Here is a 27,712-nt window from a genome sequence, read left to right as displayed (position 1 = left end):
CTCCACGGAAGCCACCATAGCGCCCCACCGGGGATCGCGGGGCCACGTCAGCGCATCTCGAGAATCACGGAATAAGAATCGAGTCACGATCCCAGCGCAATACGAAGTCACACTCTACATGGACTCTTATCTTAATAAGAGTCCGGCCCCGAAAATAGCTCTCCACTCCGCTTTACACGAGAGAGCCTTCCAAAAGAAGGACTCCTACCATACTAGGACTCTCTCAACCGCCTCATCTCATCCTCACTCTATAAATACCCAGATATGGAGCATCATTCATCATCTTGCTTTCACCACGCAGTTACGTTGTTGCATTGGAGACCTGACTTGAGCATCGGAGAGTCCTTGGCCGAAGCCACATCGGCTCTCTTGTGCTCATCGCTTGGTTTTTGCAGGCTCATCCGTGGGTGAACCGAGCATCGGAGGTTTTCACCCGCAACAGATGATAAAGACTTTGAAATGGATTTTGTTTCCACTACTTATAAATACTGTTGGCCAATAGAATGAAATAGAGGTGTAGTACTGTTATTACAAATTGATTTTTGTTTTCCAAAGTCTGTTACTAAAGATTGATCAGTGCTTGTAGAGCCAAGGAAGATAATTTAGATAACATAGCTGCTTCTATTGATGTAACTAAAGAAAGGGACAATCCCATTGGTAAAACAAAAGTTTGCAGGATCTGTACAGTTTATAATCTGCTATACACAAGGTATACAACTAAAAAAGGGCTGATGTTCTCTGTGCCACAGCGCAGGTTGTGCCCAAACACAAGGGCCTGCCACTCAGGGGGCAGGGTGATCAAGAATTTTTTTCATGTACGGTTCCCTAACCGGTGCGATTCCCTAGTTCCTCTCACAAGAGGAGGGTGGACCCCACCTGGGTAGACTATTCAGTCAGGTGCCCTGGGTGGGTCCCACCCCCCTCTTGTGAGAGGAACTAGGGAACCGCACCGATCAGGAACCGTAGACGATAATTGTCCTTGTGCCCACCCCATGTGTCTGGGAGCAGCCTGCGCCCCTAGCACAGAGAACATTCTCCCACACAAAAAATTAGTCTTACAAGCTGTCTTGAAGATCCCTACACAAGGCAAAGCTACTTTTCCAAAGTCCTATACAACTGATGGTTAAAAGAAAGTTTAACTCTTCGAACGACCAATTTTAACTCTTCGAACGATCAAGCATATATTTCCATGAGTATCTCCAGTTTTTTTAAGATCAACTTGTATCCTCTTAGGTCCCCTATCCAGTACAATTGTCCGGTTCCTTTCATAGGGCATAGAAATGATAATTTAATCACACCCAGGCAATGTGTTTGGAAAGGAGTCAGGTCATCATTTCCATCCCCTATAAGAGAACCGGACAACCAGACGAGAAGGAACATGACAGGAAAAAAATTCGCCCCCATTGATTGCTGGCGTACATACAAAATGAGAGTATGATACGGAACGACAAAAACCATGAAGATTCGGACTAGACTTGTTCCTTTCCGACAAAAAAACAAAACCAAATTGCAGGTCTGTGCTTAGTTGGATTTTCCGCTAGACATCTCTTCCTCCAAATCCGAACATAAATAGAACAAATAAAGAATGACTGCAACAAAACCAGTAGGCTTCCACCAAGCAACAATTGTAGAGTTCATAATGAAGAAGAAATAGGGTAAATGATGCTGGTGATGACATACAGTGAGCATAAATGGCGAGACTAGCTAGGGAAACACCAAATATAATAAAAGGGAAAACAAATCTCAAACCAGCAGGATAAGGAAGGGGAAGAAGAAGAAACTCACAGAGAGAAATGAGGGAGAAATCGATGATAATGGGGCATGCTCGGTGCTGAATGGTTGAATATGAGCCGTTTCAAGAAGAAAATGAGTAACACAACCTTGCTTCACTTAGCCTTAAAGAGATTAAGGAGAAAACGCCTTTGAATCAAGAGATTCAGGCAAGAAAAGCAACGGAGAAGGCCTCCCTAGAGAACTCCGCTCGTTTCCTCGGTTCCTTCGCTTGGAGAACTGTTCCTATTGGTTTTAGTCAAAGTCGTCCTTTTCTGTTCACAGTGAACAAATAAAAAGGCTTTTTTTACGTGGCAAGGAAGAACAGTTGTGCAGTGGCAGTGTTTAGAGTTACAACACAGAGCACGTTCCGATGTCCAAGATCTCTCCAGTTCAGGCTCTTTACGACCTGTGCAAGAAGGATTGCACCCCTTCAGGAATTCCTCCTCCTTGTCAAGTTGTTATCCAAAAGCTTTCCTCTCTTATGGGTATCGACTTTCATCTCTTTCTTTTCAGTGTTATTAGTTTTAGCTTAGAAAGTTAGAATCCAATTGAATTCTGCAAGTGGGTTATGCGAAAACGGTGAATCTGAATCATGGGATCGCATTAAATTTGTGCCTAATATTTAGAATTGTACTCTGTTGATTTTCGATTCAAGTATTTTCGCTGCCCTCATGGTTCTGATTTTGAAGAATATTATTTCATTATCATTCAATTGGGATGCTTCTAGATTAGTTCCCCAATACCAACAGCATAAGTGGATTATTTGAGCTTCAAGTATCTGGTATCACTGGCTGAAGATAGTATGGCAGTTTGATTTTGCTCATTCTGAAGTTTTGACATTTTTTTAGGTGAGATGAACTGAGATTATTGCTGTAAATGGTGTACATCGATTGACCTTTACAAATGGACTGATGGAGCTTGAAGTATCTGGTATCACTGGCCAAAGTAGTATGGCAGTTGATTTTGAACATTCTGAAAATTTGATACTTTGTGAGATAGACTGAGGTAAGTGATGCTAATGGAGGGAGAACAGTCATGAATTTATGTCTATTATCTGAAGAGTCCCTTAGTACTATCATGGAAATGGGTTAACTGTGCAGGATGTTGATGATGTCATTCTCATGTATGGTATGTGCTCAGAGTGGCTCTATGAATTAGGATGGGCCCCAATGTTGTGGATCATAGTTACCGTGAAACCCAATTTCCTTGCTAATACCTATGGTTCCCACATCCTGTTGCCCCTATATACATTCTTAATCAAAATATATATCTTGAAGACTCTTGTAAAGATTTATGTTGTTTCACACAACTATTACTAATAAAAAGTGTAAAGAATTTATTACTTTCTAATTGAAGAGAACAAAGAGGAAGCTTTGCCACATTATTTTGTGCGAGTCTCTGGGTAATGGGACTTAAAGCTTTTTCTAGGTCTTCATTGTGTGTGCTTGTATTGGTACTGACACGTTAAAACATCTCTGGAGGGATTGAACTGGTATAGGTTACTAAGGACCAAATGTTTAATTGCATGGTGACACAATTTTTTAACCTTATATGTTGTTAACATTACTGCTTTTTCTGATGCTATGCCGGTGTTCAAAAATTTAGTCACCTTCTTTCTGTAGCTTAGAGACCTCAACACACTCATATCTTCCCTCTTTCTGCAATGGCTCTATTTATTTATTTATTTTTGTAATAATGAATATGGTGCAATTAGGGTTAAATATATATTGCAGGATTTACTATCTGATGCTTGTGTGATATTACTCAAGACTCTTGACTGTTTATTTCTTTTCTGTTTGGGAGGAGCCTGCTGATCCCCATTCCACCATACCTGTTTTCCTACTCCGTCTCTGTTTCTAGAAGAGGACCCGCGCTTGCTCTGCCACTGACCTGACATTCATTTTACGAAGACTATATGGTTGATAATCTAACATTAAGGATGATCTCTGAGTTATCTATTCTAGCATATATAGTGTATTATGATGTGGATCGATTTCTAAATGCTAGTATCCTTTCTTTTCTTCATGGGGAAATCTCTAGCTTTTGGATTCGTTTTCCTTCTGGACATTATGGTTGATGGGATTTAACTTTCAGTAACGAAAGAAAATGAATTTAGGAGGGGTAGGGTGTACAGATGTTGTTAGTACTTAGGGAAGTGGTTGTGACCTGGCTGAATGGGTTGTGAAACTTTCCAGTCCTGCTTAAAGAAACGCATCCTGATGCAACTTAGCACTCTTTTCTCTTTATTACACTCACATCATTGCACCAAGATTTGCTTCATATATATTCGATTGAATTAAATTCTCCTTCCTCTCTCCCTCTTTTAATGCATTATGCACACTAAGGGTAGCATATGCAAGTTAGAAAAGTTTAAAGTATTTAAGTTATAATACACAAACAAATTGGGGTATAGAAAGACTCCAGAACAGACAGTCTTTGTGGGACGGAGGGAGTAATTCAGGTTAGTCTAGTTGGCCAAAGCAAGGCTGCCCAAAAAAATGTTGCTATGATCATGCAGCTGTCCAATGACAATGTTTTCATTTAAGTTTAGATCTGACTATGGGAAAAAATGGCAAAGAATATATTCTTGGAGTCACCATTTGTCCTTGATTAGTTGGTAGGACATTTGGGTGATGCAGAAAACTTGTTGGTTGTGTGAAACTTCCAGTTTCGTTCCAGCCTTAGGTTTCAACTGCTGTAAATCATGGAGCTTATTTCCTGCAGCATTTCTTGGTGCTTCGGCAAGAAAGGAACAAAAGGAATTCTAAGAATAGGAACCGGCTTATATATAAAGGACTTAGTATTTTTTTTCAGGCTAGTAATTATGAAGCTTCTAAAGATTAGTTAATTATTAAGATGGTATTTGTGGATTTGTGAAGCATTTGAAGATACAGGTACTTATAACATTTTCTGTTAAGTAGACTAGTAGAGTAGTTTCTTTGTATAGTAAGCCCACTTACGTAGAGCACTCATTCATAGCCGTTTGACTGGCCTCATGGTTCGAGAACTCAGTTTCGGTACTGGTTTCGCCCAGCCAAAAAACCGAGTTGGTGCATATTTTTTTTTAAGTCGGTAGTTGGTTTCGGTGGGTTTTTGACCAAGTTTGGTCATGAAACTTGGTATACAGCCTATTTTGGGCCATTTAAACACAATGGTACTATCGGATTGTCCAAAATCAAAGTCCAAGTAGGAGTTTGACTTCGGACCCTAGTTTGGTAGGCTACAATGTAACATTAGATCCTATTCCATACATAATTTAGTAATAGAAAGCAATCTAAGCATACAATTAATATAAAACAACTTAAATAAGCATTAGAAATGTAAAAGTGTAAAATGCATCAATCTTAACATATACATCTATCATTCCAAGCTATATTGCCGAATCAAGTATTCCTCTGAATGTGCCACATAGGATTCCCTTGTCATAGTGGTGCTGAAGAATCGCACATAGTCTTCCACACGAGTCATATATGTGTTGTCATCAACTAACTAAAGGTGCCCTATCTTAGGGTATGGAAGAGGTAGTTGCGGTGAGATCGATCCACTGCTACTGCCACCAAGCTGTTAAACTACCATTGGCATGTATGGCTGGGTTGGGACTGTGAATATGTCATCCACAAAACTTGATACAGTGCTTCGACTGTCAAACTCATGTGCAAAGTGTACTGACTGTGGCTGCCCAAACTGACCATAGCCATTGTATTCAGAACCGGTACTCTCCATAGTTGTCATGGCGACGCCATGGCGTCCTGGCGTTGGAGAGGGTTGCATGGCGACCCTCTTTGATTTCTTCTTCCTGTCTCTCTTTCCCTCTTCGATTTCTTCTTCTTGTCTTCGATTTCTTCTTCCCTCTTCGATTTCTTCTTTCCCTCTTCAATTTCTTTCGATTTCTTCTTTCCCTCTTCGATTTCTTCTTCGATTTCTTCTTCCTGTCTTCTTTCCCTCTTCGATTTCTTTCGATTTCTTCTTTCCCTCTTCGATTTCTTCTTCGATTTCTGAATTTTCTTCTTAAAACTTGAGAAACAATAGAGAAAAAATAAAACATGGATTGAGTATACATCTATTAACACATTAAAAATCGAGAAAATAAAAAATAAAACATGGTCGACATGCTCGCCATGGCAACGCCATGGCAGGCGACATGTCGATATATAGACGTGACACCCCTCCACCGACTTGGATCGCCGTGACGCTGTGACAACTATGGTGCTCTCATGGCCATACTCATAATCATACTGAGGCTCAGATGCATGCCATGACTGACGCTCACTTGTAGTATCTATACTCATGCTTCCGAAACTTTCAAGCATGGTCTTCATACTCATGTCCTCATCCTGAGCTTCTAACTGTCTGCGACGTGGGCGTCTCTTGTACGTAGTGGGCGCACCATGGTCCTGATCCTGTGTGGCATGAGTAAATTGACTCTCACCTGTGTAACACACAGGCTCCGCCTCCATCCCCAACTCGTATTATTACTGCTCACGCATCCCCTCATGACAATCATCATAATAACCACCACTCGCCATGCCACCACCACCACCACCATTATCGTCATCACCATCACCATCATCTTCACCATCATCACTCTCAATGGAAAATGGGAGCAAAACCATGCAATTTAGGTTTTCTGTGTGTTCTTTGTCGAGACCAGCAAGAGAAGCAAGATCTCGACTGGTCTCGATCAAGATCTCCACCTTTCATATAGGCCAGATAATTAAGTGAACCAAGATCTCGATCTCGACCGAGATCTTGGCCGAGATATCCTAAAACATGCATTTCTCCAGTCATCTCGTCTCGCCATTTCAAAAAACCGAGTTATTAGCGAGATCTCGGCAAGATCTCGCCAAGTTCTTGTTCCATGACTGGCCTTCAATAGTATTGTAGCCATTTCTTTAGTCTGTTTTTTTATCTGGCAATAAGATTACCTGATGCAGTCTGGATCCACAAATCACAGTTACGAAAAAGTGAATCCCAACCGCAGGATAGGCCCATGGATTTAGATCTGATATCTGAATGTATATGCAGATCTGTAACAGAATGGAGTAACTGCTGGGATGTAGAACAGGTCTATTCGCAAGAAGGAAAATTTTGATTGATGGAAGAGAATAAGAAGGTGCTCGATCTGCTAGGAAGAAGAAGAAGAAGAGGGGAGGGATGGAAGAAAGAAAAGAAAGGAAAAGGAAAACCCACAAATCGTGGGAGGGAAGAAAGGAGAGAGAAGTGATAAAACTCTTTCGATCCAAACAAACTAATTCAAATTCATCATTCAAATCGTAAGGAGGGTTTCCCCTTTACATGCTTTTATAACCAGCTATAAAACTTTATCATGATTGAGAAAGGAAACATAAATAATTAATAAAACTAAAACTAACTCCTCTTGCTGTATAGGCTAAGAATAGAGTGTCCCAATGCATTAATAACACTAAATAAAGAAAGAAACTGCTAGACAATTAAAAATAATAAAACTAAGAAAAATATCCTCCTAAAAATTAGCCTACGATTGAGCTGAAGATAAGCTTGTGAAATCCTGGAATTTTGGATTCTGTAAGCCACTTAAATGACCTCCAACTGGTCCCACAAGCTGTATGTTGATAAAGTTCCTGATTTTCAGGAATTCCAGAATCACAAGCTTTAAAACCTCCTTCAAATGGGTCCCCCAATGGGAGAACTGCTGCTGGTTCATTGAACCTGGTCACCCAATGAATTGAATTGTATTTTGAACCAGAAAAGTTAAAATCTAGACCAAACCAGTCCTGCATTATTAACTTTTCAAACCACAACAGTTTCAACATACCTATTCCATGGCATCCAAACCAGGCGATGGGTCTCATAAGAAAGTTCATCTATGAGATAGAGGAATAAGCATGATTCATCCAAGTGCTTATGGCACCCTACTCATTGATTCTCTACCGTTCTTTGAAGCTTGACAAAGAAGAAAAACTGTAACTATCTATGCAAAATAAATAAACTCATCACTAACAATTTACTTTCCCATGCCTATCCTTAGGTCTTCCAATGGTCTCTTTTTAAATACAAAGTTTTATGGCCCCTCAATTTTACGCCAAAATCTGTAATATAATTCAGGAAAAGTGAAAAAAATCACTTATTTTATTTTACGTCCAGGTGCTTTATGTGAAAAAAAAAATTGAGCCTTAATAAAGAATGCTGAAGAAGTCTCCTTTTTATCAAGCCTAAGAACTGCAAATATAATGCATGCATATGTTGGGTGGTTTTGAAGACCCTTTTTTTGGATAGGCTGTCTTCACATTTCACTGTCTTTAGGATTTTCCATTTGGTTGATGGAGTGAAAGTTCTCCCAAATCAAGGGGAAAAAAAAGGAGCGTCCCAGTGTATGAGGCTCCCACAACTGCAGGGTCTGGGAGGGGCAAATGTACGCAGCCTTACCCCCCCCCCGCACTTCGCAGAGAGGCTGTTTGCATGTGTCGAACCCGCAACCTGATGGTTGCTATAGCACAACTTAACCGTTGTGCCAAGTCAAGAAAGAGTGTAAAAATATGAAATGAGGAAAGAAAAGGCATTTTAGAGTTTGAACTGTTTAACAAAGGAAATCCAATCATGATGTCTCCTTTCAAGATTTTTGTTTCACATTCCTTGCCGGAGTTACACTTATTTAATGAGATGGATATTTGAAGAGAGAGAAAATAAAACAAACAAGTTGGTCAAACCAAAATCAGGTGTCTACACTGTTAAGGATAAAAGGAAATTCTTGAACAAAGAGGAGCCTTGGTAGGCAAGTGTCATGAAATGCTTCCTTTCTCGAGGATCTGTAGGAAATATATTTGCAGGAGTAACTGTCTTACGAAGGTTACCAAGATGCCCATCAGTTTGAGACATCATTTATTTTTTTTTGGGGGGCGGGGGGGGGACGGGGAAGGGAGGGCGGGGAGGAAAGGGTATGGCTTAGCTATCAGTTCATCTGTATAAGGGGGACCCTTTGAATTGGCCACATGCCAAATTTGGTGGCCCACCTTAACTGTATGCCATCAACCTACTTTTTAATAGATCAACTCTTCAAGCATTTTTCATATTATTCCACGCGGCAAACTTCATTCATGCTGAATCTTGCCATATGAGTACCTGGTGACCTGGGGTACGTGTGACCTTTACTGGGTGCTACCCTGGCTGCCATGTGGCCAATCTCTTACCCATCCTGCCAAGCTTAGCAGGACCGTATAAATAAAGCAAGGGTGTGCATACAGACTCAGATAGTTCAAAAGAAAATGGTCTGTGTAGACCAAGGAGAATGAGAGCTTCCTTATGAGTTCACTTTGGGAACCATTCTACACTAGAATCAACATTCATATTGTGATGCCTCGTCACAGCTTGAATTTAGCAAGGAGGGTGTGACCATATAGGGATACAATTATCAATGTAGCTCAAGGAACTTAAGTGCAGAAGGTAGGAGTGTTGGCTACCGTTTCACCTAAAAGCTCTGACTGTTAAGGAATTGCAGCGCTAATGTATACGTCAACACTCCCCCACACGTGCATGCCGTAGTCCTTTGCATGTGGAGGAGAAGAAATGTCGGGAAAACTCTTCCGATGCACTTTTCAGGAGTCGAACACTCAACCTCCCTGCTCCGATACCATCTTTGCTACCGTTTCACCTAAAAGCTCAAACTGTTAGGGAAGGGCAGCGTCAATGTATACATCAACAAGGAGGAGCATTAGAGAAGCTGATGTGGTAGAATTCATTTCAAATGAGTCCCAATATGTTTTATGAAGTTCATGCTTATGACCCTGGATAGAAAGAAATGGACAAATAGGATGAATTAGCCGAACCCAAGTAATTAGGAGGTGACTTGGATTGTGAAGAATATGAATATGAGTTAAAGAAAGTCTAAATTATTATTTAGAAAAAGAGAGAGATTGCATTTTAAAATAAAAAGGATTAGTGGCAAAAGGTCTTTAGACTTCCTTGTTTTTAAGGATGTTCTCTTGATGTTTAGTGAGGGGATTGATTATTTTGTGATACATTTTACTCATATATTTCAGATTGTATGTTTGCCTGGCAGATGATAAATGATCATTTTTTTGTAGATAAAACTAGTCCTGCTGATGTTGGGCTCAAGGAGGACAACTCAGATGAAGATCGGAGCCATGGTTTTTTCGGGCCCAATGCAGATGATGATTTCGACAGGATAGCTCGATATGCTCATTCCATTAGATACTTGCAAATATTTGAAACTGAAAGCTTTACAGTAAGTTTCACCACCTTCTTCACACCTGACCTTTTATAAGCATTTGGTTTTGATCTTCCAACAACTGGAGCTCAATATAAGTATTGTACATAGATGTAGTTTAATGTCTAGGAAGGTATGCCTGTCTCCATGCTGCATATATGCATGGGGAATTTAAGTAGACTCTTGTTATCACAAAACTAATCACACCATATCTGAAATGTTATAAGAAATGGCTTGAAAGTGTTGAATAACTGAAACATTATCTGCGATTTGCTGTCAGTCAAAGTGAAAGAGGGAGAGCCGGAGAGGTATCAATTTGAATATCCTTTTCATTTGAGCATGTCAATGGTAATAAAATAAACTGCATAAAAGTTTATGAGCCCAATGTCATTCTGAATTGTACTCTTCTAAAGGGGAAAAAAATTATCTGGGTTTAAAGTCATTTTTGTTAGAGTAATCATAACTCTGCATTCATAAGTAGACACTGGGTTTTACTGTATGTGATAATTTAATTTGAAAGGTTTTACATTTATCCAACATTGAAAAAATGAGGAAGTATTTGGTTAATTCATTAATTCCCTGTCTAACTTTTTATTTTTTGGTGAGACAACACACAAAATTTATTGAAATGAGAAAAGAGATATACAGGAGCAGTAGTATACCAAGAACAAGAACCCCAAGGGACTAACCCCTCAGAGTCCCTATTGGTATATGGGATTTCCCAGTTAATTCCCTTCCCTAGCAAGCTCATCAGCAAGAGAGTTGGCCAACTGAAGCCTCCAAGAGAAGGAAAAGTTTGCTTGCAGCAACAACGACCTGGCTTTCTAATGAGATGGGTATCTCTTTAAGGTCCACTATTACTATCTTACAGCCAGCCAATCATGGACTTAGAACCTCCTTCAACAATAACGTCCAACCAACCACTGGAAATGGCTATCTAAAGCTCCTGAATGACCACTCTAAACTCAGCAATAACTGAACAATTGCAGCCAATGGGGTTGGAGAGTACAAGCCGGATGAGACCCTCACCATCCTAATGACGCCATCTATCCGGCTGGTCCTAGGGTAGACATTGAGCTTCCATCAACATTAATCCCTCTTACCAAATGGTTAGACTGCCAGAAATTCATCAGATCTCAGATCCCCTGTGAGAGGTTCCAGTTATGACCAAAGGAAGTCAATAGGTGGCCACAGATAATTCTCAGAAACGCACAATGGGTAAAAAAATGGTCGATAGTCTCCCCACCTGACACACATGGTACAAACTTGTGAAAAGATAAAATTCCTTAACCCTTCGTCCCTTCCCCCTCACGTCGGCAATCTGTCACAAGTGCTTACCTTTTCATGGATCACCTCCCAAGCCAATACCTTATAGTTAGGAGGAGCCTGAAGTAGTTTAATAGGGTAAGCTCTGTTGTTTTGGGGTGGTTAATAGGTTCCATAAAGCAAGATCATTATGAAAAGAATGGAACAAAGAAAAGAATGTCATCCTAACTTGAAACTCCCATATGATTCTGCAATATCTGACTACTATATTTCTCTAATTATTAGCATGAGTGGTGTTTGTTTTGCAGACGTTTATATTCTGCATGCCAAAGTCAACTGTTTTTCAACTCCATGATCATCCAGGGATGACTGTCTTGAGCAAACTTCTTTATGGGTCCATGCATGTAAAGGCCTACGACTGGGTTGAGCCAGCTTGCATACCAAAAAGTAGGGGACCAGGGTGCCGTCCAGGTGTGCTTCCAAAAAATTCAAATTATGAGCACAAATTTCTAGAGCTTCTGTTCTATATTGCCTGAGGTAGTTTTAGCATATCCTACTTTAAAAATTATCTGAAACAATAAGATGTTCAATAATACAATTGTTTGGGTATTCCATCCTCTCTCAGAATTCAGAATTGGTGCCATCCACTCTTATCAATACGGAAAATTCAGTTGACATTCCCTGCCTAAGGGATCTGTTTGATCTGACTTCATTCTGAGCAAATGAGTTTAACCATGGATTTCTGTCAATTAATGAGTGTTGCAGTCTCGCGAAGGAGCACATTCATCAGCTGCTAATCATCGTTCAATCTGACCAACTCTTGGTCTAAGGTGATCTGCCTTGTACCGTTTGTTGGAAACTTGGAATACATGATCTGATAAGCATTAACCTGTTTCACAATGAAGACGCGAGTTCATTGAAGTTTAATTGTACTTGAATGGCCCTCTTTTGTCCTGTTGAATGAATGAACCTGAGAAAATACCTTTGTTTTGACAAGAATCAGTTGAAGGGGTGAGAAACCACAATGTCTCTGCAATATATGGCCCCAATTTGCAAAAGTACTTTTGGGGGAAAAAAGAAGAGAAGAGCTCGAGTCACTCTGATAATCAAATTCCAGTTAGGCTTGGTTTGGATCTTCCGGATCCAATTCATTGGGAATATGACCTGTTACATTGAATCAAATGAAGATGATTGGTATCATGGGAATTGCATGTTTCTACCACCCAGATCTGATTCCCGCAACCATAGTGATGTAGATCCTGGCCAGAGGAAGAAGCAGAATAACAAGACCCAGCTGGCCCTTAGAACCAGATCCTTTTGGGCCAGAATTTGACCAGCTCGAGCCACCCCATCTGGACTTCTAGAAGCTGCCCAAAGATGCTCCACGATTTTGACAGCCTTTTCCATTGACCAAGTCAACTAGGATTGTTACACCTTAGTTTCTATTTTCATGACTGCAGCCTTTCGTAGTTACTAAATTTACTAGTTTCTAATTTTGTTCCTTGCATGTTGGCTGAACTATAAAGCCTTAGTAGTTTCTAATTTTATTTACCTTCTATTTTAGTGAGGTTTTAGTAGTTTCCTATTTCCCTATTTTTTTATTTTCGAATTAGTTTCTATTTTTATTGTAAGCTTGCCTAAGCTATTAATAGGCCCCTATTGTAAGGAAGGAACAGATTTTGAAGAATAGAATTTCAGGCCATGCTAACCATCGATTATGGGAGAATATCCTTGTTTCGATAGCTTTTATAGCTGTGGGTGAGAGACCCAGGCTGAAAAAGCCATTCCCGCATCCCCTTTCTTTTATCTTCTCCCTGTTCTGCTCGATCTCCTTTAGTACTGCTGCTACTGTTTGTGACTGCAACAATTCATTAAGAACTCAACCTGAAGATCAGAATCCATCCTCAGTTGATACCAAAGGCTGCTGCTGCTCCTGCAAGTTGATGTGTTGCTGCAACTTTTTGAGTCCCATATCTTCACAACCCTCCATCAGAATCTGTTGAGATTTGGAGAGCAGAACCACACCACCAAGGGCTCCACTCGACTCCAGTTTCAGCCACTGTTGCTGGCTGGTTTGTCTGTAGGCCTTAACCTTCTATTTTGGTGTCACCCTCATATCTCTCAACTCAACCATCAGAACTAGGTGAGATTTTCAGCAGTGTTTCTCCTCCATGCAAGCACCACTCAACATGAGTTTGGTTGCATTCCACTGGCTGGTTTGATTTTTACACTCTCTTTCATACTTTCTAATTTCATGACCTGTTGGATAATTGTGTTCTGACCATTCAAATCAACCCTAGTTTGGATGCTTGGTTCAGCCTATCTAGGCCTGTACTCGTTCCCTATCACAGCCCCTGTTCTTGGCTGTAAACTCTGAGTTCTAGTTGAATCCTAAAGCCTAATTTCAGCCCTAGTATGCATCCTGCTGTTGGGGTTATTTGTTGGTTGTTTACTTGACTGTTGTGGGTTATTTGGGACTAGATTACTCTTAATCCGGTCATACATTACATAGAAGTTGAATCTTCCGCCTAAATTTGTGGAGCTTCAATTCAAATAAACCACCAGCTCAGATGTTACCTTATCGTAATCTGCTAGTTGCCTATCCTAAAATCTCGAGTTTGAGTTCTCAAGATCCAAAGTCAGCTTTATAGTTTTTCTCAGAGACTTGGATGCCGTAAAACTCTAAAAACAGAGGCTGAAAGATAAACTCTCTTGCTTTTTGGTGTTTTCCTGTTAGTGAACTTGTTAGGTACTGGCTAGTTTGGTTACCCATTAGTGAACTTAGATTGGCCATACATACCATTAACACTACCTCCAGACTAACCTATGTAGAGTATTCTGCACTTATCCTTTTGGACTGCCCAAACAAAAGGAAGTATGAAGCAGTGCTACTGTCCTTTTGGTGTGACTCTTACCTATGGCACATATAACAAATGGTTCAAATCAATGATTGCATCAATGCTTTTTTACTGTTGGTTAATTACCTCTTCAAAGGTCCTTATCTTGTGGTCTGGAGATTCATGGCCATCAAAGGCTTGCAACAATATCCAGTAGCTCATATGACTTGCTTTTGAAACTATTCATGTAGATGATTAGGTGAATTCTGACAAAACTTCCCCTTTTCCTCGACAGTTAGATTGGCAAAATTGGCAGTGGACAAAGTTAAAACAGCATCATGTGGCACCTCTGTCTTGTACCCCAAATCTGGAGGTAATATCCATTGTTTCACTGCAATATCCACATGTGCAGCATTCAACATTCTCACACCTTCTTTCCAAGAAGCTGCTGGCAGGACATGTACCTTCTACCGTGAATATCCTTATTCCAGCTTCCGTAAGTTGCCTATAACTAAAACTCGAGAAGATTATATTTCTATGTTACAAAGAGAGTAGTGGACTGAATTATTGACTACTGTTGCAGAAATTGCAGATGGAGCAGGCATAATTGATGGAAAGGAAGAAGATTATGCATGGCTGGAGGTGATCCCCTCACCAAATTCTCTGTGTGTTATCAAGGATGAATATAAGGGGTTCACTATTCAAGTTTAGCTCTCTCACTTGCTAACAGTGATTGAATTTTTTTCTGATTTGGAATTTTTGTCTATCCTTAAGATGGAGAAAGTGGGTCCTGTTTGGGGCCTTTTTAGGTTGAACACTACAGCTTTGTGTGGCTTGGAGACATGAGATTTAACTATTGTCTGTGGTATGTTGTTAATACATAGTTAAGTTTCCCTTTCTTCACAACACTCGCAGAGGTGCTTAGGTTAATGGGATGATCACTCCCAAGAGTTCTTAGTAGAAAGTAGAAACTATAGCTGTGTCTTATCACTTAATGTGCCAATTTCTTTCACTAAACGGGTTTCACCCTCCTATGGGTCACCCATGGACCGGCCATGGGTTGGTCATAATTGAAAATGGCATTATTCATTGACTAATCCATCAATGATTGGTTTGATGCTAATGACATTTGAACCACTTTAGAGACACCTGTATGATGAGGATTAGCCATACGATTGTTAATGTGGATTGTGGCAGTGGAGTTTGAAAAGTCAACCTTTTTGGGGAAAACATTCTCTAGTACCTGAGAGAACATAGTCCATTATAACAATTAAAAAAAAAACTAGAAAAGTTCACACAACTTAGGCTGCCTTGGGTAAAGCTCTGTGGAAGTGATTTCGTTGATTTCTTACTCATCAACGTCGTTCTTTTTCTTTTTTTTTTTTTTCCACAGAGAGCAGTTCTTGTTCAAAATGAACCTACTGAGCATGTCTGACAAAGTTTAACCCAAAAAAAAAAAAAAAAGGCATATCTGACAGCAAAATTTTCATGTTTTTACAATTCATGAGTAATTTTGTAAAAACGCTGATGACTTCCCCCACCCCTTAGTCCCAACTCCCTCACTCTCTCTTCGTGTGAGAGACGAATCAAAGTATTCCCTCTCATGGATTGCACAAATGTTCGACTCCCTCTGATGAATTGGTGAGGGCAGTGGGATTCGAACTTAGGACGTTCGAGTTTATGGCTTGTCCCCGCTCGTCTAGCCAACACCCCTTGGTTTAAAGATTTTAGCAATTTGATAAGTGTTAGAAGTGATTCCATTAAGTGCCCACTAAACTTGTTTTATTCTGTTCCGAGAGCAATTTTCCTGTCAGATTACTTAACGCAATCTATTCCATGTAATTACTCTCTATGAACAGAATTATAAAAAATAAAAATAAAAAAACACTCATGGATCAAAAGTACTTTCTGACAACATTTTGTGGGAGTAATTTTGGTGATTTTTTTGCACTGGGGGAACAATTCGGCACTGTAATTGCAGTTGGAATGATTTTATGTTCCCGCAAAGCAAATGGTTCAAAATTTTCGGTGAGAAGAAAAATTAAAATCAGAGATAAGGCAATTTACCAGAGATAATTAGCTTCCAATAAATTGAGACACATGAATAAAGGCATAAACCTCTGATGTGATTGTGGGAAGCACAATTTGTTCTTATTTTCAAGGAAACTTATAATTCATTTCTCCAGACTATGAATACAAAAAAAGAGGGGTTGAAGGAGGAAAGGCAAACTTTGGGAAAAGATAAAGGTATGGAGACATGATGGAGCAACATAGAAGAATAAATACATCCTGCTACAGATCAGTAGATAAAATAGAGGGACTCAAGTAGATCAATGTGATTAGAAGAACTATTTCCTCTACCAAGACTAGATGGATTAATGGGGAACACTAAAAAGAGTGTCAAGCAACCTGAGGTTTCTTTATTTTTGAAATTGGATCCACTTTGGGGAATGGGTGTTCTCCATCAAACCCCAAGATGCTGATGGATCAAATCCACCAAGATCCCCTAATATTAAAACCAATTATGCTCTTTCTTCTTCATGTCACATAAAAGTAAAACAAAGAATTGATGAGAAATCATATAATGCATCAAGGAAGAGAGAAAGCTACCAATTTACATGTATGCCGTTGGTTTAAACCCAGAACATCATACTTGGTTTGGACCAAGGTAGAGACGAAAGAACACCTTATGAAAGTCCCATGTTTTGGGATTCTCACAGATACAGTCCCAACTGATGGAAGTGCATATTCACTGTAGATGATAAGGACTTTGAAATGGAATTTGTTTCCACTACTTACAAATACTGTTGGCCCATAGAATAATATAGAGGTGTAGTACTGTTATTACAAATTTATTTTTTTCCAAAGTCTGTTACTACAGATTGATCAGTGCTTGTAGAGCCAAGGAAGATAATGTAGATAACATAGCTGCTTCTATTGATGTAACTAAAGAAAGGGACAATCCCATTGGTAAAACAAAAGTTTGCAGGATCTGTACAGTGTATAATCTGTCTGCTATACACAAGGTATACAACAAAAAAAATTAGTCTTACAAGCTGTCTTGAAGATCCCTACACAAGGCAAATCTACTTCTCCAAAATCCTATACAACTGATGGTTAAAAGAAAGGGTAAACTCTTCAAACAACCAAGCACATGCTTCCATGAGTATCTCCAGTTTGTGAACATGCACTTGTTAGACTTCCATGGAGGACCCAAAAATAGAACCAAATTTGAATGGTCAATGATCTGTGCTTCCACCATTATTAAAGATTTCCTTCATCCACGTTTCAAATTATCTAAATATAGCATTCAATATCATAAGACAAGTTCACTCAATTTCCAAGATAAAACAATTAGATTTAGAGATCACTCCACCGCAACCAAGAAATCTGGTCATGACGCATGAGATCAAGTGGACCATGGAGGGTTGGTTGGATAGTGAAAATTGTCCCTGTAATGTGCATGTGTTAGTTTCTTTCTTCCTCTCCTTTTTGCCAAGGTCAGAAGTAAAATATATAATTCATCTTATATACAAGACAGGTCACTGGTAGCTAACACACCCTCACCTGGAAGGGCTTCCACTATGCTGGCTGGAGAGTTGCTGGGAAATGCCCAGAGAGAGAGAAGGATCACCAGAAAAAGACATTAGACCACCTGGAACCATGAAACCTGCAACCTGTAACATGGAAACCATGAAACCCGAAACCTATAACCCAATGCAACCCAACTAATTCCTGCTGTGAAACAGGGACCATAGAAATCCAGAGAGACAGTGCAGTACAACTGTAACAGGTGTTAGAGTTTATATTGTAAAGGGTACTTTGGGCACTACCTTATTATAAGCCATGCTAAGTTGTAATTTTATCTTGTGTTCTTTTTCTTTTTACCTCCCTAGGGAGTTATGTGTAATTACTAGAATATATTAATGAAGGAAATAGGTGAGTGGAGAATCATCCAACTCACTATCGATTTCTCCCAACTCTCTTTCTTCTTTCTCTCTTCTTCCTCCTCCTTTACTTCTTCTTCTACTTCCCTTTGCTGTTTAACCTAGTTCCTTTACTAGAATCAATCCTCATCTAGTTTCTAACTCAAGGTTATGCTTGGTCTTCCATCAATCCAACGGTCAAATTGTCAAAACTCATGCTACAAGGAAGGAAAACAAGGCTTGTGCTGCAAACCCTTGTGGGTGAGGGCATGCCAGCAAGTCTACAACCTTTTCCAAAAGAGAAAAGTGATTGTAAACTGACCAGTATTGAAATAAATAAGACTACTTACTGGTTGAAATATACTCTCCGGCGTACTAATAGGGGTGCCAAGATTTGGTAGTACTTGAAAATTGGATTCTGCACATAGGTTGTCAACCTCTTGTACTCCTCGAGTACTTTTTCCCTACAATAGACATTGGAAAAATAAAAACTACCAACTAAAGCAGAACCAACATATACAAAAAAGGAACCCTGATATATAAATTTATGAAAAGAATCAACAACGATAAGTCCAATTTCTTAAAACCATGAAATACCGTATCTGTGAGACATTGGGATCCATTTTGCTTTGGCCGACCTCGTCGCTTTACTTGTGAAGGTTCTTTTACTGTGGATGCCTTTTTTGAGCCAAAAGCCCTTATATCATAAACTTTACCCAATGACTCTTCTAGTGCTTGCAAAGCAACCTTGAAATGTTCTTGAGATATCACCCCTCCCTCCACAACTTGGATAGCACGTTTGTACAATTCATCATACCATGTCACGGGGTTATCAAAATCAACATCATTTGAGCTATTTTCCAGTACATAAATACATTTAAAATCCTTCCTCCAACGAGGCAAAATGTATCGAGACGGGATTTCTTCAATTCCATTATAGTGGAGGACACTAAGTGCATGTCTACACAAGTACCCTTTAAAGTTAAACTGATTGCAAATGCAATTAACCTCCACTTCAACGGTATTATAAAGAACTTCATAATCCTTGATCTCACTCTCATTACCCTCAACACGTTCCTTGACAGTGTACGTTATGACTGGCCCATTAACCTGTACTTGTGTTGTGTTAAAACACGAAAGCATCTCTTCCACCTCTTTTTGGAACTTCTTAAACATATTCATTGTGTACACTTCAGAGAGTTGTTTTTCATAATAACTTCTTGTCTTCAACACAGGCTTTGAGTGGATTGATGAAAGATCTGCCTGGAATTCTTCAGAACGCCTCTTCTCTAGAGCAAGCTCATAATTATCAAGGAACTCCTTTAATGAGGTTCTTGCATGCACAAATCCATCAAAATATGAATTTATGCTTTCACTTCTTTGGGTGGTTGACATTCCTACAAAATTTGTTTCCTTGAGAAAAGCCGGCACCCATTGATGTCGATCTTCATATAACGTTTGAAGCCATTCATTATCCCCAACTCCATTTTGCTGAATCATGTCCTCCCAAGCTGATTCAAACTCATCCACTCTCAACGAATCATAGACTGCTCTCTCCATTGCCATTTTAACTGCTCTATATTCACGCAAGTTTTGCAACTTTTCTGGAACTTTTTGCATGATGTGCCATAAACAAAGTCGATGACAGGCTCTAGGGAATACCTCCACAACTGCCTTTTTTAAAACTTTACATTGATCGGTTATTATAGCGTCAGGAATGCGACCTGACATACATGCAAGCCATGCCTTGAATAACCATATAAATGACTCAAATGTTTTATCTAGAAGCAAACCACAACCCAACAGCACATACTGCCCATGGTGATTCACTCCAACAAATGGTGCAAATGGCAAATCATATTTGTGCGTGAGATATGTTGTATCAAATGCAACAACATCTCCAAAGTATCCACATGCAGCCCTACACCTTGCATCAGCCCAAAACACATTTCCCAACCGTCCATCTTCATCAAGATCCATCAAATAAAAGAAGTTGGGACTTTTTTGTTGCATGCAGCAAAGGAAATCATAAACAGCTTGTGCATCTCCTTTTTTAAGCTTTGAGCACATACTAACATCTTTTCCATTAAGTGACTGATACTTACATGTATGTATTCCTGCATCACAAGTCAATTGCAATTTTCCTTTAGTTCCAGAACCAGCACCCTTATGTGATCTGTAGAAGTGTGAACCTGCTGGATTAGTCACATGATTATGCTCAAGCTTAACTTCAATCACTTGCCATCCCTTGGACTCCCTCAATTTGATCCTCATCATTGCTTGGCAACCAGTCCTTACTTCTGGCCTTTTATTGTGAGACTGTAGTGATCTTTTAAAACCCTCACAACTACAGCAAAGAACTGCAGCATACTTTTCTTTACTCTGTTTCTTAAAATAAGAACTTCTTATTCTAACCCCAAATCCCACTTTTTCAGCATACTTATTATAAAATTCATAAGCATCTTCAAATGACTCAAACTCCATCCCTAAAGCTGGTGGCACATTCCTCACATGGTTTTCACCGGTGGACTCCGACTTTCCACAATCTCTTTCTTCCGCATCTGGCTTATCTGCTCCATCTTCAGCCAATGGCTCACTATTGAGACAGATTTCTCCCATTTGAGGCAAATGCTAGCAAATGAACTTCAAAAGTGATCAATCTACCTGAAAAATAACCAAGGAAAAAAGGAATGACAATGATCACCTTGATAGTGAAAAGAAAATCACAAAACTAAGTCAGCACATCCAATTTTAGAGAGAAGTCGTAATCAAAATTTAAGCCTTCTTCCAGATTTAAAAAGAATCAGCCCAATCAGAGTTATAGAGAGGGAGCTATGCCTGCCAGAGTGAGCAAAGGTCAGTTTGTTAGACTGGTTTTCGGTTCAAACTGAATGGTTGGACCATACTCGGGTTTGAGTCCTTTGTTGGGCTTCTTAAGTGAGTTTTAGGGCTCATTTCCACAATCTCTTCAACAACAAAAAGAAGAAATCCCTAGAAGAGAAAAGGAGGAGAAAAAAGTGAGGGGGCTGAAATGTTAAATCTTTGAGGCGGTTATGGTGGATACCTACATTGATGATTGGAAAGCATTCTTGGTGGTTCTTTGGCTCCATTGAAGACCTCAAGCAAGGTATGTGTGCATAGATATTCATATGGTGAGGGTTTTGCCATAGAAGAGGAAGAAAGTCTCCCATATATTAAACTCCATCAAACCATCATTCAAGCGCCTCCATTGAAGCTATGAGCATTGAAGCCAACCTAGGAGGGTTTTTTGTAAGAAAAAACAGGAAAGGAAGGAAAAGAAACAAGAGAGCATTGCAAGGCTGTGATGGAGACGTCCATCACCGGCATCTCTGGAGATTGTGGGATTACACTGATTAAGGTAATCCACTTTCGCATTTCTCTATTTTATTGTATTTCACATGTGGGCTAGGTGTTTGTGAACATGCCCATGTGAATGTGTTTAGTGTATTTGGGGGGATTAGCATTTGCTATTGCGCTACATTGTAGGGCATTGATATAAGCCCACTTTACTGCAATTGGGTGTGTTCAGTTGCAGCTAGACAAATAGGCGTTGCAGCGACGTCATTATTGAGGCAGTGTAAATCTTGGGGTTGAAGCCTTTGCTCTTGTTAAGCAAGAGTTGAAGGAGGTGTAGAAGCATTTGCACCATTGCAACAGTCAAAATTGTGTAGCGTATTGGGTATAATACAAAACCCTGGTTGGGGTATTACCCTGTGGATGTACTGATGTAGGCATATTGCCGAATCACATGTATTTGATGTCTTGTGCATGTGACTACTTTATTGTTACGGATATTAGAGTGTGTTTGTTGCAAAATGTGAGTGCACACCGGGTAGACCTTGCCACAGGGGTAGATGATATGTAGGTCTGTGATTGAGAGGCAAGGTGTATCACACAATTGTGTCATTATTTTTGTGTGTGCATGTGCCATGATTGACAGTGTGGTGGACTAGTAAACTTGGGAATGCCCCAGTCAGTTAGGTTTGAGCTTGAGACAGTGGTGTGCAGTTAGTATTGCTTGTGTGAGTGTCAATGTCAGTGCTGGTGCTGGGAGCGCAGTGATTATTTATGTGTGTGCTAGGAGTGTTGGTAAGAAAGTGCTTTCGTGTGTGTGCCTATCAGTGTTGCTAGGACTAATGTCAGGAGTGTAGTGATTAACAGAATCAGTTGGAGAAACAATGTCATCAGTAGACAAGGGTGTACTCGGAATAAAACTTTTTAAATACACTGATTCAACCCCCCCCCCCCCCCCTCTCAGTGTCAACCTGGGAATAACAAGAACAAATCTAATTCCATTTCCCAAACACCCCCCAGGGGGGGGATTTTAAGTTATAGATAATACATTCAATGAGGAATGCCAATTGAAATGCCTAGTACCATGAAAAGTTTAAAGCCTTGAGTTATATAACAAGGAACCAGCGAGCAAAAAACAAAGGGAAGAAGGAAAAGCTACGTAAAGGCCTGCTCATGCCTGCGCAATGAATTGAATCTTCAGGCCTATCTTCCAATTGACCCATTACCACAGAGGGAAATCAAAGGGGTAATCTTTTTAACTAAAAACAAATGTTTAATCGTGAACTAAGAAAAAAAAAAACTGGGTTTTTATGTTTTCTTCTTCGCCAAAACGGTGGAGTTCTTTTTTTTTTGGGGGGGGTGGGGGTGGAAGGGGTTTCAACCTCTCATAAGTGAAATCTTTTCTGGAAACTCTAAACGAAGTGACAGAGAAAACACTTACCTGATTCTGATCGGAGGAGATGAAAGTCTCGTTTTTCGTCTAGGAGATGCCATCTTCATGAAGGAGAGAAACGTGCCGAGCCAAAGAGGAGGAAAAAAACCCCTAACGGTAAGGACACGAGGGAAAGACGTTACACGTACAGCATATAGTTTTGGGAAAAGTCTGTGAACTGCTGTGGCAGGGTACGCTAAAACCTTTACTGTCTATCACTCTCTCTCTCTCCTTTGTATTTGGAATGACCTTGCTACTTTCCTATTTATAATATCATTTTGTCACACATCATTGGTCACACTCCCGCATCCCTCTTACTCAAAGAATCCTCTCCCATAGTTTTAAAACCCGGAGAATCAACTCCAAAATTGGCTGAAGCATTCACGAATAAGGTTTTGGCAATTGGTATTGGTATCGGTCTCAGCCGATATCGATACCAAACTGATTTGGATCAGTCTATATCGGCCTAGATCAGATGGTTTTACCCCAAAATTTTAATAAAAATAAATTTATTCATATTTTTACCCTTGATCAATACCCCTAGATCGGTATCGTGTCGTTCATGAATCGGTATCGATCTCTACTAATATCAATACGAATCACCCAATATGGACGATCCAATACCGAATCCTCAAACCATGTTCACGATTAGTTGCTCACGTAGTAACTTGATCCTGATCCTCTACTGTCGAGCTGCCCGGGAGGACCACGCAGCCCAGACACAGTGAGGCACACAATGACCGCCTTACCCCCACTCGGGCAAGGCGTTTGGGCAGGGCCAAGGTGGTCACTACACGCCTCACTGTGTTTGGGCTGTACGGTCCTACTGGGCAGCTCAACAGTTGAGGATCTGGATTGCTAGTAACTCGCCTTGATTACTCGGATTGAATGTGGTAGATTGTTTGTGTGACTCGATGGGATCGAAAAGTGAGAGAGCGGAGATAACAAGGTTAGTGAGCGGAGTTACCTAGGTTGGCTTTCTCCACCGCTACCCTCGCCTAAATCCGATGATTCGAAGGCAAATCTCTATTTTTTCTATCACTACCTTCGTTCCAGCTTCAAGTTCTGCAGTTCCTAGAAGTTTTCTTCATACTGAAGGATATACAGCAAGAGCTTCGTTTGGGTCAAGTGTACCTTATTCTCCAAGATGAAGGACACCTAAAAGGAGATCCCTTCACTTATCGTTTACAGCACTATGGGGCTTTTCGTTTGTTTCAAGGTATCCCCAGATGAGCCAAGAAACACTCTGTTCTCAGTTATGAGCATTTTCTACGATCTCCTTGTGAGTCTTCTTATCTCCTCTGGCCTTTTGAGTGATTGTCATGATTGTAAGCTTATGCTGCTTGGGCTTCTCTTCTTTCTCTTTTCTATATATTTGATGTATATTGCAAGATATTTCAGAGGGTCTTTTATCATCTTGTTGGTCTTTTTCTTAATGGCTATGTTCTATCTGGAATTCATGAACTCTATTCCTATGGGGTCAGTATAGTCTTCCTGTTCAAGCATACACCCTGCTTTTTTTTATCTCCTTTTTTTCGGTTTCGGTGGTAGTTCTGCAAAACCTTCAACAATCCCTGCAACTTTCCTGGTTTATGTGATGGTTCCTGTGATTAAGTCGTGTGATGCAAGTATCTTTTCCATCGACTTGCAGCCAAACTCTCCTTCTTTCTCTCTTCTTTCTTCGGGTGATAGTTCGGGCATCACGGCTATTACTGAGTGCTTAGTTATTGACTTCTCTACCAGGCTCGACTTGCCGAATATTAGTGTGCACATTGAAGTTCAGGATCCTCTTCCATTGCAGCTGTTTTCTGGTGGTGATAGTGAATCTTCCCTATTTGCTATGGCTACGAAACCCACAATAATGATGATCGTCTCTGAGGCTATGGTGACTGGCCGCAAAAAATCACAGGGAAGGAAATGAAAGTCCTAGCTCTCAATTGTTGAGGGATTGGTCGCCCCTCGACAAAGCGGTAAATCCACCAGTTAGTTCATAAACATAGACTTGAAGTTTGTTTCCTGTCTGAGACAAAAAAATCCAGCCCGAATTTGCTCTACTTCTATAGGTCTCTTAATTTCTCTAATTTTGAGTGCATCCCGGCAATAAATGGAGCAAGTGGCATGTTGCTTATGTGGTCTAACAGCATCGATTGTAACATCTTGTGGAGGAGTAATTGGTGCTTACATGTAAACATGTTGTTTAATGATATCAATCAAAGCTGGACTCTGACTTTTGTTTACATGAGTTGCTTCGAACAGTTGAGAAGATCACAATTGAATTCAATTATTAATATCTCATATTTCATCAATCAGTCGTGGCTTTTAGTTGGGGATTGGAATTCAAATCTTTGCATGGAGGATAAGCAGGGGGTAGACCTCTATCCCAAAGCCAATTGCAAACTCTTAATAATTTTGTCAACGAAGCTTGCCTATCAGAAATACATCAAATGGATCATCTTTTCACGTGGGATAATCGGCAATTTGGGGATAGAAGAATTGAAGCAAGGCTAGATCGTTTTTCTCAAAATCTGACTTGTTCAATCTGTTTCCTAATGCCATGGTTACATCTGAAATAGTTGCTTCCTCCGATCACAAAGCCATAATTCTGCATACTGAAAGGAACAGATCCCGGTCAGCAAGACCTTTTCGTTTTGAGGCATTTTGGTTACATGAACCGGGGTTTTCTGAAGTGGTTTCTTCGGCATGGTCTTCATTCAGCTCTCATGGTTCTCCCTCTTTCAAAGTTTGCAACAAGCTTAGATCTCTTCAACATACTCTGAAGGATTGGAATAGATATCAAGTTGGCAATGTTTTCCAGAATATAGAGATGACTAAAGCAATGTTAACAACACTTTACAACATCAATCCTTTTTTGAGAGATGATCAGTGGTTCTTAAATGAGAAGCACCAATTAGCCACTTTGAAGAAACTTGCACATCAAGAAGAGATTCTTTGGCAGCAGAAATCTAGAGCAAATTGGATTAAAGAGGGTGATCGCAATTCCAAATTATTTCATCTCTCAACTTTAAAAAGAAGAGCCAGGAATGCAGTTAGATTTATTAATGTGGATGGTCTCACCCTTATAGATGAGCATCAAATGGGCAATGCATTCACAAATTTCTACAAGGATCTCTATTCTACTTCTAATCCCATTTTGAAGGATTCCTATTTTGAGAATGTTCGAGGGAAAGTTACCTTGGAAGATAACTCCAGGCTCAACAGACTAGTCACAGATGAGGAAGTTAGCTCCACTGTTAAGTCTATGCCTTCCAACAAAGCTCCAAGTCCAGATGGTTTTTCGGGGATGTTCTTTCAAAGCTCTTAGTCTATTATTGGAGGAGAGGTTACATCATGCATCCAAAAGTTTTTTTCAACAGGAACCTTTTGTCTCTCCTTCAATCAGACGTATATTGCTCTTATATCTAAAGTAGACCATCCTTCCTCAATTTCAGAGTTTAGGCCCATCAGTCCGTGCAATTTTATCTACAAGATCATTTTTTTAATCATCGTTAATCGCCTTCGTCCTATTCTCAATCGGATCATATCTTTCAGTTAGAACAGATTCATTAAAGGGCGACATATTCAGGATAATGTCCTCATCTGCCATGAATTACTCCACAAAATAAAAAAACACCATAAGAGGAAATAAGGAGTACTTTTTTCTTAAAGTTGATATGCAAAAGCTTATTGCTAGAGTTGAGTGGAAGTTCTTGAGGAGCACTCTTTCCAACATGGGTTTCGATTCTTCATGGATTCAACGGGTGATGTTTTGTGTTGAAAATACTCAGCTAAGTATTTTACTGAATGGCTCCCTGCTCACTTTCTTTAAACCTACTAGAGGCCTCAGACAGGGGGATCCTCTTTCTTCTTACCTCTTGGTTCTTTGTGTGTATGTCCTATAAACTAATCTTGCAATCCCTCTCCAAGAGAACATGATCAAGGGCCTTCAAATCTGCAGAGGTGGAGAATGGATCTCCCACATGGGGTTTGCGGATGATCTAATTCTGTTTGGGGAAGCCTCCATGAATGAAGCTAGAGCTCTCAACGAGGTGTTGGAAACATATTGCAAGTACTCTGGTTAGGCTCTCAATCTCAATAAGACTAGAGCTCAGTTCAGCCCCAATGTGAATTCGGTAATCAAAAGACAATTAAGAGAGTTATTCCAGATCATCCCCACATCTTCTCTAGATTCATTTTTGGGAATCCCTTTTATCAATGGGAAAATATCAAAGAATCATTGTGCCAACTTCATTTCAAGGGTTTTTAAGAAACTGCAGCACTGGAAAACCCAATTTCTCAGTCCGGCGGGTAAGATTGTGCTAGTCCAATCAACACTATCGGCCATGCCACTTTACACAATGTCTTGCTTTAAGATCCCAGCCTCAATTCATAAGTCTTTGGATTCTATCAGTAGAAGCTTCTTTTGGTCAAGGGATAACAATTCTCTTGTTCCTACTGTCTCGTGGAGTACCATCTGTCTTCCTAGAAGACTAGGCGGTCGTAATGTGAAACTCTCAACCCCAATGAACCTTGTATTTTTAGCTAAAAAAGGCTGGGAATTGCTCGAGTCTCCTAGTTCTCTTTGGGCTAGACTTATGAAAGAGAAGTACTTTCCATCCTCAAAATTTTTTTCATGCTAAGTGTCCTACTGCCTCTTGGGGTTGGAAATCAGTGTGTTCCACGAGGGATCTTCTCCGTCAAGGCTCTTTCTTTTAAGTCAGGAATGGTCAATCCATTAATCCTTGGCTTGACTATTGGATCCCCAATTACCCCCCTTCTGTTGCTCCTTTTCCCCTTCCTCTGGACGCTCCCAATTTAGTTGAGCATTTTATTGATCCTCATTCTAACTCTTGGATAAGAGAACTGATATTTCAATGGTGGCCTCCCGACATTGCCTTTTTAATTTTATGCGTCCCTATTCCCATTTTCCCTCGTCATGATAGACTGATTTGGCAAGGTACCT

General features: G+C 40.1%; 2 protein-coding genes and 2 long non-coding RNA genes across 9 annotated transcripts in view; 2 read left to right on the top strand and 2 right to left on the bottom strand.

Annotated features, from left to right (window-relative positions):
• Positions 1-14,985, top strand: part of LOC122651695 (plant cysteine oxidase 3-like) — a 38,256-nt gene extending 23,271 nt beyond the window's left edge. Inside the window, exons 3-7 of the mRNA XM_043845191.1 lie at positions 2,142-2,258; positions 9,834-9,994; positions 11,551-11,713; positions 14,375-14,575; positions 14,663-14,985. Coding sequence (XP_043701126.1) covers positions 2,144-2,258; positions 9,834-9,994; positions 11,551-11,713; positions 14,375-14,575; positions 14,663-14,790 — 768 coding nt within the window. The 5' untranslated portion in view covers positions 2,142-2,143 and the 3' untranslated portion in view covers positions 14,791-14,985. The remainder of the gene's footprint in view (positions 1-2,141; positions 2,259-9,833; positions 9,995-11,550; positions 11,714-14,374; positions 14,576-14,662) is intronic.
• LOC122651696 lies at positions 631-1,151 on the bottom strand. Its single transcript, XR_006331490.1, has 2 exons — positions 1,044-1,151; positions 631-717 (listed from the first exon to the last, which is right to left on the bottom strand). It is a non-coding gene; the product is annotated as an uncharacterized LOC122651696 (long non-coding RNA).
• On the top strand, positions 1,042-17,292 carry LOC122651697. Its single transcript, XR_006331491.1, has 2 exons — positions 1,042-1,133; positions 17,208-17,292. It is a non-coding gene; the product is annotated as an uncharacterized LOC122651697 (long non-coding RNA).
• Positions 17,017-22,831, bottom strand: LOC122651693 (protein FAR1-RELATED SEQUENCE 6-like). Of its 6 annotated transcripts, none has more exons than XR_006331489.1 (5): positions 22,762-22,831; positions 18,603-20,669; positions 18,356-18,469; positions 17,641-17,814; positions 17,017-17,531 (listed from the first exon to the last, which is right to left on the bottom strand). XR_006331489.1 is itself a non-coding variant. In XM_043845189.1 (5 exons), exons 2-4 carry the CDS (start codon positions 20,622-20,624, stop codon positions 17,643-17,645), a joined length of 2,250 nt encoding a protein of 749 aa, XP_043701124.1. In that variant the 5' UTR covers positions 20,625-20,669; positions 22,762-22,831; the 3' UTR covers positions 17,017-17,531; positions 17,641-17,642. The 6 variants fall into 6 exon arrangements, 4 of the variants coding, with proteins under 4 accessions (XP_043701124.1, XP_043701122.1, XP_043701123.1 ...); XR_006331488.1 differs by having other exon boundaries at positions 17,647-17,814; XM_043845189.1 differs by having other exon boundaries at positions 17,641-17,756.
• Between the last annotated feature and the right edge of the window lie 4,881 nt (positions 22,832-27,712).

Source organism: Telopea speciosissima, chromosome 2 (assembly GCF_018873765.1).
Source record: "Telopea speciosissima isolate NSW1024214 ecotype Mountain lineage chromosome 2, Tspe_v1, whole genome shotgun sequence".
Classification (NCBI taxonomy): Eukaryota; Viridiplantae; Streptophyta; class Magnoliopsida; order Proteales; family Proteaceae; genus Telopea; species Telopea speciosissima.
Note: the sequence above shows the minus strand (reverse complement) of the source record. Positions and strands in the feature narration are given on the sequence as shown.

What these genes read in the sequence shown, in the direction of transcription:
- LOC122651693 (XM_043845187.1), bottom strand. Translation starts at nt 20,624, where the DNA reads ATGGGAGAAATCTGTCTCAATAGTGAGCCATTGGCTGAAGATGGAGCA. An exon ending in CGGAGAGTATATTTCAACCA is followed by an intron (nt 17,757 to 18,355) that starts GTAAGTAGTCTT and finishes TCCATGTTACAG; the next exon opens with GTTGCAGGTTTCATGGTTCC. An exon ending in CATAGTGGAAGCCCTTCCAG is followed by an intron (nt 17,532 to 17,646) that starts GTGAGGGTGTGT and finishes TGCACATTACAG; the next exon opens with GGACAATTTTCACTATCCAA.